General features: G+C 52.8%; 1 protein-coding gene and 1 non-coding gene across 3 annotated transcripts in view; both read right to left on the bottom strand.

Moving 5' to 3' along the window:
- Nucleotides 1-7,910: 7,910 nt before the first annotated feature.
- Nucleotides 7,911-8,004, bottom strand: TRNAI-UAU. Its single transcript has 2 exons — nt 7,967-8,004; nt 7,911-7,946 (listed from the first exon to the last, which is right to left on the bottom strand). It is a non-coding gene; the product is annotated as a tRNA-Ile (tRNA).
- Nucleotides 8,005-10,376: 2,372 nt separating this feature from the next.
- Nucleotides 10,377-15,073, bottom strand: part of LOC120405614 (unconventional myosin-Va-like) — a 37,940-nt gene continuing 33,243 nt past the window's right edge. For both annotated transcript variants that reach the window (XM_039539257.1, XM_039539258.1), the window contains exons 13-17: nt 14,393-14,543; nt 13,416-13,686; nt 12,184-12,358; nt 11,562-11,642; nt 10,377-11,358 (exon numbers count right to left, since the gene is read on the bottom strand). In XM_039539257.1, the coding sequence (XP_039395191.1) occupies nt 11,200-11,358; nt 11,562-11,642; nt 12,184-12,358; nt 13,416-13,686; nt 14,393-14,543 (837 nt within the window). In that variant the 3' untranslated portion in view covers nt 10,377-11,199. The remainder of the gene's footprint in view (nt 11,359-11,561; nt 11,643-12,183; nt 12,359-13,415; nt 13,687-14,392; nt 14,544-15,073) is intronic.

The following is a 15,073-nucleotide window of genomic DNA, read 5'->3' as shown; positions in this document are numbered from 1 at the left end:
CTTGCATAGAACAGAAGAAAGAAAATAGTGAAACAAAACTTCTGGCTTTACAGTTACAAACTTATCAGAACAGGGGTCGTGGGGGAATGAGAAGAGGACGGGGACGAGGTCGTGGGCGAGGTATGGGAAGGGGTTCCTCGTATCCAGCCCAGAATCCTGCCCCAACTGGGAGCACTGCATGCCACTTTTGTGGTCAGGAGGGACACTGGAGAAATGAGTGTCCAAACCGATTAGCTCAAAACCCTACTCTGTTCCCAAATCCTGAAGCGCCTGTTTTTTCCCCACAAGAAACCCCATACTAGGACAGCCTGAGGGAACGTAACTGCATCATGAATCCTTTAATTCCTATTAATCAGGAAGGCCCATATGTTGATTGTAAAATTGCTGGAAAATCTGTTACTTGTCTTGTGGATACGGGAGCCAGTAGATCTGCTTTGAGATCCTCAGAGTTTCCCTCTGTTCCTTTGTCAACTTTGTCTGTTAATGCTGTGGGCATTTCAAACTGTCCTGTTTCGCACCCTGTCACAATCCCCCTTGCTGTTTTGCTTGGCCCTCTTGCTGAAGAGCATGCGTTTTTGCTCAGCCCCTCCTCTCCCGTGAATTTGCTGGGAAGGGATCTGTTGTGTAAATTTATTGTACCATTTATTGTACACCAGATGGCGTATTCTTACAAGTTCCTGATGAGAATACTGACCTGGTGTTGGCCACACTCCATATACCAGAGCCAGCTAAATCAAAGACACCTCTCAGCCCTGACCTTGTACATTTGTTGTCACAAGTGCCCCCCCATCTCTGGTCTCGTCATGCAAATGAAGTGGGACAGATTAGGACAGCCGAGTTGGTTAAAATTCTTGTTGACCCTGCTAAAATTTTGCCAAGGATTCCACAATACCCACTGCGTCCTGAAGCAGTGGAAGGAATAGCTCCAGTCATTGAGTCTTTATTACAACAAGGTATTATTGTTCCCAAGATTAGTTCTTGTAATACTCCTATCTTTCCTGTAAAGAAGCCAGGAAGGAACACCTATCGGTTTGTTCAAGACCTCCGCGCGATTAATGCTGTGGTTTTGCCTTCTTTTCCAGTGGTTCCAAATCCAGCTACAATTCTTTCTTGTATTCCACCGTCAGCCACTTATTTTACTGTTGTGGATTTGTGTTCAGCTTTTTTTTTCTATTCCCATTCACCCAGATAGTCAGTATTTGTTTGCCTTTACTTATAAAGGATGTCAGTATACCTGGACCAGGTTACCCCAAGGGTATACTGAGTCTCCATACCTGTTTTCTCAGATCCTAAAGAAGGATCTGGATGATGTGGTTTTCCCCGGAAAATCAGTGCTTATACAGTATGTGGATGACCTTTTGCTGGCATCTTTCTCTTTTGAATCTTGTAAAACTGATACTCTGACACTTTTAACTGCTTTAGCTGCCAAAGGTCACAAAGCATCCCAGGAAAAACTCCAACTGTGTCTACCCAAGGTTCATTATCTTGGTCATGATATTTCTCATGGCAAGCGTCATTTATCAAACTCTCGTATTTCAGCTATTTTAAATATGCCTAGGCCTGGTACTATTTCTCAAATGCATACTTTTCTGGGCATGACTGGATACTGCAGACAGTGGATTTTAGGTTATGCAACAGTGATTAAACCCTTACAGGATCTGACTAAGTCAGGTACCCCTGAGCCGCTTCCTTGGCCCCCAGAAGCTGAGAGAGCTTTTGTTACTATCAGAGACTATCCAGTGCACCGGCCCTGGGACTTCCTGATTATTCTAAACCATTTACTCTTTTCTGTCATGAGTGTAATGGGTTTGCTTTGGCTGTACTAATGCAAAAGCACGGAGACAAACACCGTCCCATTGCTTATTACAGTACTGCCCTGGACGCTGTGGCAGTAGCATTTCCCCCTTGTTTGCGGGCTGTGGCTGCAGCAGCCCTTTCTGTTCAGGTATCTGAATCTATTGTATTAGGCTCCCCTTTGATTGTGGCTGTTCCTCATGCTGTGGCTGCGCTGTTGTTAAAATCTAAGACACAGCATTTATCCACTTCTCGTCTTAGCAAAACAAGCTCATATTTTGTATCTTCATCTCATTTTACTTTGGCTCGTTGCCCTGTTCTTAATCCAGCCTCTTTATTGCCTGGGCCTGAAGATGGAGAACCGCATGATTGTGTGTTTGTAACATCTGTTCTTACTCGTCCTAGAGATGATTTACTGGATGTGCCTTTGCAAAATCCTGATTTCCTTTATTTTGTGGATGGCTCGTGCTTGCGAGATTCTAAGGGTAAATTAGTTGCTGGTTATGCTGTATGTACTACCTGTGCTGTTGTTGAGAGTGCTTTCCTTTCTTCAGTGTTTTCCTCTCAAGTAGCTGAACTTGTGGCTTTGACTCGAGCTTGTGTTCTGGCTAAAGATCAAACAGTTACTATCTATACAGATTCTCGTTATGCTTTTGGAGTAGTACATGATTTTGGGTTGCTTTGGAAATACAGAGGCTTCCTTACATCCACTGGTTCTCCTATTAAGAATGGTTTTTATGTATCTGCTCTTTTGGATGCTCTTTTGTTGCCTAAAGCTATTGCTGTTGTTAAATGTACTGCTCACAAGACCCCTCATGATGAAGTTACCCGTGGAAATGCTCTGGCAGACTCTGCAGCCAAAGCAGCGGCCCTTTCCGCACCTCAGGCTGAACATACTTGTGTACTGATAGAGCAGCCTTCACTGGCCTCCCTTGACGATCTGGCTAGGATCCAGGAGGCAGCATCGAGACCCGAGAAACACTCTTGGAGTGCTGCTGGATGCATTTTACATTCTGATCATCTTTGGCGTGCCCCGGATGGTCGCCTGGTGGCACCAAAGATGTTACTGCCCTATCTTGCTCGCATATACCATGGAATGGCACACGTGAGCAAAGGGGGGATGGTTGCTGCAGTTACCCGAGATTGGTTTGCACCCAGTTTCCCTTCTGTAGCACATTCCTACTGTCAACACGGTGTGATTTGTCAACAGCACAACATTGGTAAAGCTGTTAAAGCTAAGCGGGCAGCCCACCCTCCTCCTTGGGGACCTTTTGTAAATATTCAAATTGATTTTATTCAAATGTCTAAATGTTGTGGTTATGAATATGTATTAGTTTTAGTTGATGTATTTACCAATTGGGTTGAAGCTTTTCCCTGCAGGAAAGCAGATGCCAGGACTGTTGTGAAACTTCTGCTTAAGGATTTTGTACCACGTTTTGGCATCCCTGTGAGTATCAACAGTGATCGTGGAACTCACTTTACTGGACAGATTGTAAAGGAGTTATGTGCAGCTTTGCAGATCCAACACAACCTTCACTGCCCTCATCACCCACAATCTGCTGGGACAGTGGAACGCCAGAACGGGATTTTAAAAAATAAACTGGCCAAGATTTGTGCTGAAACAAACTTAAAGTGGCCAGATGCCCTTCCTTTGGCACTGATGAGTATGAGAGCCATTCCCAATTGAAAGACTGGACTCAGCCCTCATGAGATTTTGACAGGACGCCCAATGCGACTACCAACTGCACCCCCGCTAACCATAGCTCAGATGGACATTCATTTGATGGATGACATAATGCTTAAGTATTGTCAGGCACTAATGAAATGTGTTAAGTCTTTTTATACACAGGTGAAGGAAGCCTTACCGAAGGATCCTATGCAACCTTGCCACTCGTTGGAACCAGGAGACTGGGTCTACATAAAGGTCCATCAACGAAAGACTGCCTTGGCTCCACGCTGGAAAGGCCCTTTCCAAGTCCTGTTGACCACCAACACTGCTGTGAAGTGTCAAGGACTACCTGCCTGGACCCATGCATCGCACTGCAAAAAGACCCCTCCACCTCGGGAGGACACTCCTACTGATGATCAACGTACTCCTTCTTCTAGCCCTGCTGTACCTGCTGGACAGCGGAAGAAGAGGACAAGGTGACGTACTAGCAACCTCTCCCTTGTCCTCTGACAGACCTACTGTGCCTTTGGATTTTTCTAAAGGAACTCCAACATTACAGACCTCTTCCCTTTATCATGCTAAACCACAATTGTTTTGGGGGGAGAAAAAAAGATACATTCATTCTGCAGAAACCTCCAAAGTGCAGGGATTCCTGACTAAAGGAGACATTAAGAACTGGCCCTGGTGGAAGAAATGAAGCATTGTTAATTGGCAAGGAGGGAACTGTGGGGAGCGTTCTTGGGAATGTGGGGTTGAATGGTGGCTTGGATTTCTTCCAGGGGCAGGGCTCTGTGCTTATGGACAAGTACCCTGGGGATGTACTGCCCTCCCTAATTGGCTTTCAGATGATGACTACTGAAAGCGCCTTGCTACCACAAAGGTTACCCCCACTAGCCCCTCAACCCTGGCCATCACTTCTGTAATTTATCCAGATATAAATAAAATTGTATATTCTAATGAAATTCATTGGCCGAGGCCTTCCCATCTTAGTGATTTATTAGAATATTGCTCAGAAAGACTATTTTTTAAAGTTCAAAAGAATTCATATGAGAGAACAATTGAGTGGAAAACGTATGGATCAGTGAAAACAGAGATCCATAATATTACTGCAAATCAGCCCCAAGAATTTATAAATGAAATTGATGGGTTCCATGGTGAAGTAGATGTGATGATTCTTCCTGGAATTTGTGCTATGTTACCTAAGAGAGGCCCTTATTGTTATTTGGTTACCCAATTAGTGAATAATCAAACGACTACCCAAAGAGTTTGTTCTGCTACTGGAAATTTTACCTGTATTGAGACCATTCCAGTAACTGATAATGTGACCTGTACTTTATTGCAATACACTCCCTCTTATGCTATTCATGTTAATGCCTCTCAGAAATATATGAAGGTCTACAACCAACAGATGTGGTATAGACCTACGCTGAGGGGAAATGTAGCAGAATCTCGGTGGACTGTACTTAACACTACACTAGGGACTGTGAAGTTTACATTGCCTTTATCTAGTTTTCAGATCACCTCTACATATCCAAATTGTTCACAAGGGGCTGCCATTAGATTAGCACAACAGAGGGCCTGGGTTATTTCCTCTAGAAAGAAGAGGGATCTGACCGGATCCTTATGAGATGGGGCCAATTCTGCCTCTGCTGTTTGGAATATTTTTAAGAACCAGGAACATGATGAGAAATTGGGCCAATTAGAGAAGGCCACCGGCCTAATTTCTGGGGCACAGCTAACCCAAGTGCAAACCGGAGTGGGTGAGTTACATATCATTTCCACCCTTATTTCTATGACCCAGAATTTATTGAGAGAGATGGTACTGAATATCACTGAGGCTGGGAAGGCATTGCAGTGGGATCTAGCATGTTCAGAAATTCAGGATTTCCTGAATGACCAGCTGATGGCCATTCGGAATGATCTAGTGCACCAAGCTTGGCCCACTGCCCTTACAGACACGTCAGGAGTACCATCTAATCTGTGGCCATGGAGACATACTTGGAGACTTTCTGGATGGAAGTGTGGACGTTCACAGTGCTCCTTCCAAGCATATGGACCGGTTAAGGGGTGTGGGCTCCCACATACCGAATCCTACCGGGTCCATGGGGAGGATGCATGTGGGATTGGGTGATTCACCGAGATATCTGGGAAGTGAGACCACCTGATTCTCCTAATCGATTTTTAGTTAGTGCTCCTGGGATTACAGCTGATATTTGGATGGGGTTAGGAAATCTATGGACATTTTGGCCATTAGAACCACCACAGCTTCAGTGTATATGGAAACTGAAGCCAGGGGAAGTTGTCACTGTTTATGACAATATTTGCTGGGAGGGTAGAGGTCAAGGAACTACCCTTACAGGACACCCACTTTTTCAGGCTAATGATAGCTGTGTGTACGTTAATGCCACCACATTACAAGATATACATATTAATCTTACCACTGCTGCAGGCAATCCTATCATTTACTGGCCTGCAGATAGAATGTTGCAAGTAGCTCTTAGATTTCAGGTATATTTTAATTGGACTAGAGTAGTGCCTGATCGGTTTCAGAATTTGCTTTCATTGTTACCAGAGGTTCAAAGAATCTCTGAATTGCAAGGGCAAATTCACATGCTTCAGAATATATATCATGCTGAAAAGAATGCCTTTCATACAGCTTATAGAGTGTCTACTTTATGTACTAAGTATGATGTATTGTGCTTTGTAACCAAAACTGTACGACAACCCCATTACTTTATTCCTATGGGAATGTTATTGTTTGTAGTGTTGTTAGTTGGCGTAGGATTATGTTATTGTTGTTGTTGTTGTAAAAGACGTACTGATAGTAATAATACCTTTCATGTTCATGCTAATTATGCATTGTCATTACATCCCATGAAAACCCCTAAGGTTGACATATCTGCTGTAGAATCTGAAATCCATGGATTAATGCAAATTGAGATTTAAAATATTTGTTGTACTAGAAGTACAAAAGGGGGGAGTGTGGAGGCCAGGAAATAATTAATAAGGATTTGAAGGGATCTTAAATGTATGTTAGTTAAGTTAGCACGAGTTAGGCTAGCTGTGACCCTAATGATGTGAGATTTGTAGAAGCAAGATAACGTGGAACAGCGTGAACTGTGTGAAAAGTCATTACGACCTTGCAATTCAGATAACCGAATATGCAGTCTTGCTTTTTTTCTAGTAGTGAGACAAATAAGATAGCAAAGAAGCTTATGTATAAACAAATGCAAATGTTTTCTTTTTACTGTCTCCAGGATTGCTAGCTATTGTCTGTAACAAAGGTATAAATGCTTGCTGTGATTGTTTACTAATTGAGAGAGACCTGTCCGGGGCAAGGGGCAACCCTGTTTCCTAGGACACTCTCTCCCTCTATTGTAATTACTAGAGAAAGAATAAAGTATTTGATTTTGCTGCACCCAAACGAAAAGCGAGAACTGAGTTTTTCTTCGACAGATAGCAGGGGCTGCAGGTCGGGAGTGAGGGGCACCGTCAGAGCTGGAGAGAGCGCAGGGGGCTGTGGGTTGGGAGTGAGGGGCACCAGTACGGCTGGGAGTGAAAACTGTGCAGTTCAGAATGTGAATAGTGACCCCGTCTCCTTCCTGCACCTGCTCTACATTGCTCCACAGCAGCTTCTCCACCTGCAGAGTCACCCCAGCACTGCAGTGCAGCCACCCAGGGTTCAGCAGGGGCCCCTAGCAAGGACAGTGGGTGCAGCTAACAGCCCGGTGTGCCTGGCTGTGAGGCAGCTGTAAAAAAGCAACCCCCCCCTCCCGAAGTACAGAGACTGAATTCCCCAACTATAACATCATGACCCTCTGGAGAAAGCCACACGTGTCAGTTGTATTTTCACAGGGAGATGCAAAAATCAAGTGACACCAATTTTTAAGTTGAGTAAATAAAGTTGAGGAGATAGATATTAACCTCCCAAAAATATACTAAAGATCCCTCAACATAACACCTGAAGATGAAATATGAACAGAGACAAACCTTGTCAGCAAAGGCTCATTTCCCAAACGATCCTCAAAAAGTTACTAATTCCCACCCCTCCTCCACAGGAGCTCTGTGCAGTGTAACTGTTCTGCAGGCAGCTTCCCATTAAATGCTGTTGTGGGACATTCCCAGACCTGGAAATGTACCAACGACAGAATTTGAAGAGCAAACCTGGCTCCCTGCAGCAGGCGGGATTTGAGTGTTTTGTCCCTGTCACTTAGCGTTTATCAATAGCACAGACGCCATGGGCAGGACTCCAGGCTCTGCTTGAGGGATCTTGGCACAGTGCATGGGCAGCAGAAAGGACTGTAGATTCTGACCTGACCTCTGGAGAGGAGGTAATAAGCAAAGGGGGCATTATTGACGCTTCCCCTTCTCAAGCTCCCCTTGGCTGAAATTCTACATTCCACAGGGCAAAATAAGAGGGTGAAGCCACTTGGCTAATGAAAACCAGTGCTCCAGGTGAGGCTTGAACTCACAACCTCAGCATAGCTCCTCTCAGCACTGCCCTATAAGTACTATGCGCTAACCAATTGTGCCACTAGAGCACCTGCTAATTACAATTCTCCAAAACCCCTAGGCTGATAAAGCCAAGGAGTGACCCCAAAACATTCTCAGTGCAGCTGAGAGCAGGTAGTGACAAGTGTTGGTACTTGGTGGGGTGGATTCTTGTTAAGGGTTCCAGGCACCATTTGACCCTTTTGTTCTTCCCTGTGTAATAACAGAGCTGGTTAAGACTCAATGGAGAGTCTTGCTGCAGACCAACAGATCTGAAATCACTGATAACCAGCTCTAAGCGTTAGTCCTGCTTTGGGACAGTGTCTCTCATGCAAGGAACTGCCCAGTCTGCGCTAGCAGTGAGGCTCCCTCACTAACAGCTGAAATCAGGGAGAGCTGTGTGAAGTGCAGGGCCCCAGGGGTGCCTGAACAGGGGGGAACAACACCCCAGGACTTTTAAAATGGGAGGGCTCTGCCTTGCCACTTTGTAATGACCGTAAGGGCGAGTGAGGGTGGGGAGGGGACGGAGAGCAGTGAGCGGGAGGAGGGGCCTTGGGGAGAAGGGGGGGCAGGGGCATTGCCTCAAGTGGAAAGGGTGGGGCTACTGTTGGGGCAGCGGGGAACGAATCACTTGATGATTCCATGTTCTGTTCATTCCCTCAGGGCCACTGGGCCGGAGAGACCATTGCTCTGACCCAGTACAGCTGTTCTTATCAGGGCCGGCTCCAGGCACCAGCACAGTAAGCAGGTGCTTAGGGCAGCCAACGGAAAGGGGTGGGACGGCAGGCTCTTGGGCAGCAGGTCCCCCAGTCCCTCGCAGAGGGAAGGACCTGCCGCCGAATTGCCACTGAAGAATGAAGTCGATTGGGGGTTTTTTTTGTTTTTTTCCCAGCACTTAGGGCAGAAAAAACGCTGGAGCCGGCCCTGGTTCTGATGAACCTTCAAAGTCTCTGCCCAGATGTTCCCATAAGGGAGAGGCCACCCATGGCATGAGCACCAGGGAATTTGCAGTGCTGCTCTTGCATGGGTTTTGGGCTGGTGCTCTCACATCAGCCCCAGGAGGGTACAGCACACACCCCAGACCCATTGTCACGGAGTCCCTGGGCGATGCTCTAGAACTGCTCCCCACAAAGCCAGTCAGGACTCTGGGGAGCCCCCTCTCCCTTGGAGCAGCCTGTCTGCAGGGCAAGCAGCTCACACGGCTTCACCTCCTGGGTCTCTCCTTGGAGCATTCAGCATCCTCTGCCCCTCCATGCGCTTCCCACAGCGAGTCCGCCCAGGCGGGGTCCTGGGGAAGCCACAGGGTCCTGCACCCCCACTTCATAGTCAGACGTGACTCTCAGCCAGCCCGTAACACAGAGGTTTGTAAGATGACAGGAACACAGTCCCAGACAGGTCTTGCCGGTACAGACAAAAGGACCCCCTTTAGTTTGGTCTATCTGGGGCCCCAGGGAAGCCCAAGCCCCGTCGGGGGCTCCCCTCCATTTCCCAGCCAGCTCCAAACTGAAACTCCCTCCAGCCTCTCACTCAGCCTCCCCCCCGGCTCCTCCCCCAGCGTTTGGCCAGCATCTGGGGCAGAGATGTCACCTGGCCTCCAACCCCCCCCCCTCCTGGGTTCTCATGTTACATGCTCAGGTCTCCTCCCTTCCCCAAGGCAGCTAGTCCCAGCACAACCCCCTGCAACCTTCCCAGGTCAATCCTCCCCACTCAGCATTCACCTCACAGCAAGAACCTTCCCACTTCGGCACCCCCATAAGCCCTGGACTCTCCCAAATCCGGGGACTCTACTGAGCTGAAGTACAGGGGTAAGAGTATCCCCCTCCCCTAGCAAATCTTCATACTCCTGTAGAGGAGAGGCCAGGTGTGATTGGCTGGAGCTGGGCAGGGGCAGGAATTGCTAGGGAGCCTGCGTGTTCTGTCCCAGCACCCCAGGAAGTTTCAAGCAGAAGCAGAGAGAGAGGAAGGCCCAGGTGCTAGCTGGGGATGGAGCATGTAGGCCCCTATTGCAGCCCAGGATACCTGGGTTCCTGGCCCAGCTCTACCCACTACTCATCCACTGCCCCCGTTTTCTCCCCCTGGAAGTGGGGAAAACATTCCCTGGCCTGGGGGTCGGATTCACCTGCTAAACTCCAAGGACCTGTGAACACCCAGGATCAGGTGGCCAGTGTCCGAGGTAAAGGACACAGCCTGGGGCCTGCTGGAGACAACCTGTGACTCATGTCTGCAGCGCCTAACAAACCTTCCACTCCCCTTACCAGCAGTCTCAAGTCAAGCTCCAGCCTCGCAGGTGGCCTCTGTCCCGTTACTAGAGCACAGCTCCCAATGCTCCCCCCAGAGACTGCACACAGCCTCCCCCCTACACACACACCCCCTGGCCCGGACATCGGCAACTCACGAGGGAGACCAGCCTCCAGCTTATTACTAAAGAGAGAGACTTTTATTCACGTCACACAATTTTTAAGAGGCGTTTCACTGAACACAGGCCACATGAAGAGAGCTCCTCTCCCAGCCCCAGCTGCTGGGCAGGCAGCCCCCAGGCCTGGCTTCTCTCCCCCAGGCCCTAGCAGCTGAGGGGGCAGGAACAGCACCCCCCAGAGACACCCATGGATGCCCAGTGGGTACTGGGTCAAGAGCAGCCGCCTGCAGCAAGGAGGACAAGCCCCCTAACCTGGCTCCACCTGGCAGCTGCTTCCTCACTCAGCAGCAGTGGGGACTCCCTGCCCAGCCAGCCACACTCAGGACATGCTTTTAAACCTGCTCCCAAGTGCTCAGATGCTGCCCCATGTGCCGTAAACCCACCCCCCACACACCGCCAGGGAGCACTGCAGTTCCAGAGGAAGTGGGTCAGTCAGCGATCGCACAGCCCACAGCACGGGCGCCCCGCATTGCCCCGCTCGGCTATGGCGTGCAGACCCGGGCGTGTGAGGGAAGCACCTTTACCCCCCCTGCACAGCATTCCCCGAGGGCCCGTTGCAAAAAGCCCTCGGGCTCCGAGCAGGGAGGAACGTGCCGGGCATGTGGCAGAGCTGGGCAAGCGGACGTTTCCGAGAGGAAATTCCTGCCCGAGTTTTGAATTTTAGAAGGGGCCGTTTCTGGAGCTGTAGCCTCATGCCAGCACCCTGAAATTTCAGCCTGAGCCGCTGGCTCCTTTCCAAGGAAAAAGGGTATGTCTAGGGCACGGCAGCCAGTACCCTGCATACGGTTGTGAGACCGCATCTTCCCCAGGAGCATCGCTGCGGCGACGCTCAGACCCGGGTCAGGAAGGACAGGTTAATGCTGTCAGGGATGCAGAGCTCATCCAGCTGCACGGGAGAGCAGGAGAAGGGCAGGTGCATGGGGAACAGGTGAGCCGTGTCCACCAGCAGCTGGCAGGGGCCAGCTGGAGCTCGCTCTGCCAGCCGGTTCTGTGTGGGGAGAAACAATCCAGTCCCCAGCAATTCTCACCCCCCCCCCCCCGGTCCAGCCCCCAGCCCCTCCTTACAGCCATGGCTGGCTCAAGCACCTGGCCAGCTCAGGCCAACTCTCCAGCAGCAGGCTAAAGCAGCTCCGCGCGGCTGCCTGCCAGCACAACTGAGTCGGGGGGTGGGGGGAGAAAGGCCTCACTCACCTCTACGCTGCTTATGAAGCTGGGGCTGACGTGCTCCTCCAGCCTGGCGGCGGGCGTGTAGGCCCGCAGGATCTTCATGATCTGCAAGGAGGGAGCGCAGAGGTGACGGGGCTGGACGGCAGCCAGTGGAGCAGGCGCTAGAGCCAGGCTGGGAATTCCAAGGGCCCTTCCAGCCCGGCCCATGGCCTCATGCCCCTTCCAAGCCCACTAGTCCCGAGCAAAGACGACAGGGCCCATCTGGTCCCCATGCCGGGGCCAGCAGGAAGCGGAGTCCTAGGGGAGCAGAGAAGGGACCCCAAGCAAGGTCCTGGCTGGTGGAACTTGGGGCAGTTACAGAAAAAGGGGCCCGCCTGTGGGCCCCCGAGCGAGCAGGAGCCCTGGGCACTGGCTGGGAGCCCTCGGGGCTGAATCAGGGGCCACATCCTGGTACCAGCTCCCAGAGCCACTGGCCCTGGCAGCCCGAGCGCTTTGCCTTCATGGGGTGGGTGATGCCCTCAAGTTACCCAAATGCACACGGCCTCCCCCAGCACCACCCCCTCCTTTGGGGAGCTTTGAGCCCTCCAGGGTGGCGGAGCCCAGGCCCGTGGCCCATCACCCCCGAGCTCCTGGAGCAGCCGGTCACCTGCGGAGTGGTCAGCGCCGTGCACAGGCAGCAGATGGCCTCAGCATCTTCCTGCGTCGTCTTCTTCACCTGCAGCAGCTGGGCTGCCTGGCTGAGGGGCTGCAGGACCTCCCTGGCGCCGCTCTGCTGGAGGCCCTTGGCCCGCAGCCACTCCTCCAGCTGACTCACATTGCAGCTGGAACAGAGCCACACCGAGACGCTCCAGCCATAAGCTCAGCCCCTTAAGAGCAGCTGCCTGGGGGAGGCCTCCCCAGCCGCAGAGGCCGGCCTGGGGGAGCCTGGCGCCTGTTAGCGCATAGCAGGGTGGCTCTCTGCGGCTGCAGCACTATGAATGCATCCACCACGGCTCTGTCCCCCTCGAGTGCCAGGACGTGTCTTCCCTCGCTCCGCCCAGGGGTGGAGGTTTTTAGAGCCACACGTCCAGGGTTCAAGCCCCATCCTGGGCTCCACACTGCCCAGGAAGAGGCTCCCTGTTGCCCACGCAATGGAGCGGGTTGCCCCAGTTTGAGCATCATTTTCCCTTCCACTCAGCTGGGCCCAGTTCTCCCCCGCCCCAGACTAGTCAGCCAGGACACAGCCCCCCCCCACACACACACACACACTGTGGTGCCCCCGGCCAGCCGGGACATCCCGATGCCGGGCACAGCTTGGCTCGACCCAGCAGGAGAACTGCCAATAGCAGCCCAAGGCCATGAAGAGCTGAGTGGCCCCACTCCCAAGCAGCGAGGTGGGAGGAAGGATGGCCCGGGGGTAGGACAGTAGCCTTGGACTCTAGTGACCTGGGTTCAAGTCCTGCCTGAGGTCTCTGGCACAGCAAGCTTCCCCGGGGGGGTATTACTGCCACCGCTAGGGTGTCAGGAGGATACGTGCAGGCAGATTGAGGTGCCCCACCAGTGATGGGGCAGAGCTGGACGGTAGCTAGGCCTGATGACACCATAGGAACCTGGCACTTCTAGCTTCTCCTCCCCCTCTACAGACGCTCCCTTGCCACACACCCCCTGGCCAGGTGGGATTAGCCCTACGCCCATGGAAAACCCAGCGCTTGAGAGTCAGCCAGAGCCCAGGAGGGGCCTGTGCTCTGGAGGATGGGCCTGGGCCACGCAGGCCAAGCCCAGCTTAGGAGGGACAAAACCCCGGACAGAGAGTCCAGGAGGCTCCAGGCCCAGCCCCAGACCAGCCTGACGGGGGAGCAGCACCCGAGCCCCACGGGAGCCGGGAGGGGATGGACTGACCTGAGCTGGACGCCCTGCCTCCAGGAACAGGCGGCGCTACTGAGGAGCAGGTAGTTGAGGGCCACGCTGCTGATGGTGAAGAGGAGCTGCCGGAAGGCCTGGCCCACGACCATGGGCTCCAGCTGGTGCCTCCCCAGCGCCTCGTGGAAGGAGCTGAGCTGCTGGAGGAGCGAGTCCAGCGTGTAGGCGGGAGCCGCCGGCTGCTTGCGGTAACTGGTGGATCTGGCCCACGACAAGCCCAGGATGGTCTCGCCCTCCAGCATGGCGGTGACTGGCAGGGCAGAGGGGAGGGAGGCTGAGCTCAGCCTGGCCAGCGGGCGCTGAAATCCCAGGGCCCTTCCCTCAGGGAACAAAGGGCCCTGTCTCTGCGGCTGGCTCTGCTCTCGGTGCCCAGGGGGCTGGGTACGTCCTGGGCACTGATCTCTGGGCAGCACCCGGTGCATGCCCCGGGACCCCGCAGCCCAGGCGCTGTGTTTGGGAGGCTGCACCTCCAGACCGGCTCCTGCCATCTGGTGAGTCACCTGCCGCTCCCTCGCTCGCTGCCATTCAGAGCAGACCCAGACTAGCCCCGAGTGCCACGCTCCCAGGGGGCAGTCGCTCAGCCGGGCGGTAGAGCAGGGACCTTCCCGCCCCCCCACACTGCCCTGTCCAGCTCATGCCATTAATCTCCTCACTCCCCCCACAGGGCTTGTGGCAGGTCAGTGCCCCAGCCACCCTCAATCCCAGAGGGTCACTGGGCAGGTAACAGGGTCCCTCTGAGGCTGTACTGAGGGGGACGGGGCAGCCACTTGCTCTCAAGATGCCAGGTCTGCCCAGCCCACCATGACCCCTTTATGCCAGGCCTAGCCATGGCATCCCCGCCTCGAGCACCGAGCCGGAAGCCAGCTCTCTGCTGCCCTCACGCCTCGAGTGCAGCTCGTCACACCAAGCCCGCTCCCATCCCTACAGTGCTCCCAGGAGGCCCAGCCGGTACTTACCAATCATGGGCTTCAGTTTTTTTTGTGCCATGCAGATCAGCTGCTGGTAGAGCTGGATGGCCAGGTCACCCAGGCTCTGGCAGTGGCTGGCAAGGTCCAAGTTCCCCAGGCAGTGCTGGTTCTGCTTGGGGGTGTTGGCCAGCCGGTAGCTCTGCGGACAGCAAATGGCCGGGCTCGTGGACCGAGAGGTGCTGGAGCCCGGCAGAGCCACGCCCTGGGCTCTGGAGAGCTGTGGGGTAGCCATGCAGGGACCCACCCCAGCACCCACTGCACACGTCTCCCCTCCAGAGTCCATCACATTCCCACCCAGGGGTCTCGGCGCACCTGACACAGGTCAGTGACTGAAGATCAACTCTGTCCCCACTGCCACAAGCTCCCCTGCCCCCCTCCCCGAGGCAGGCGGCGTAAAGAACCCAGCAGCACCCAGTATCCCCACGGTACAGGTCACCCAGGCATCCTATTCTAGTGCTCAGAACATCCCCTGAGGATGCTGGTCTCAGGGGCTTCCATGGAGGGGATCTGGCTGGGTTCTTCCCAGCCCTTCGGGGGTAGATGGTTTGCTGGTAGGAAGAGACCCCTCCCCAGGCCAGCAGCTACTGCCCAGTTTGAAGCCAGAGGGTCTGGGCTGTGGTTCACCATAGAATCGTAGGCTTGTCGGGCTAGAGGGGACCTCGAGAGGTC

Source organism: Mauremys reevesii, linkage group 5, assembly GCF_016161935.1.
Source record: "Mauremys reevesii isolate NIE-2019 linkage group 5, ASM1616193v1, whole genome shotgun sequence".
Taxonomy (NCBI): domain Eukaryota; kingdom Metazoa; phylum Chordata; order Testudines; family Geoemydidae; genus Mauremys; species Mauremys reevesii.
Note: the sequence above shows the minus strand (reverse complement) of the source record. Positions and strands in the feature narration are given on the sequence as shown.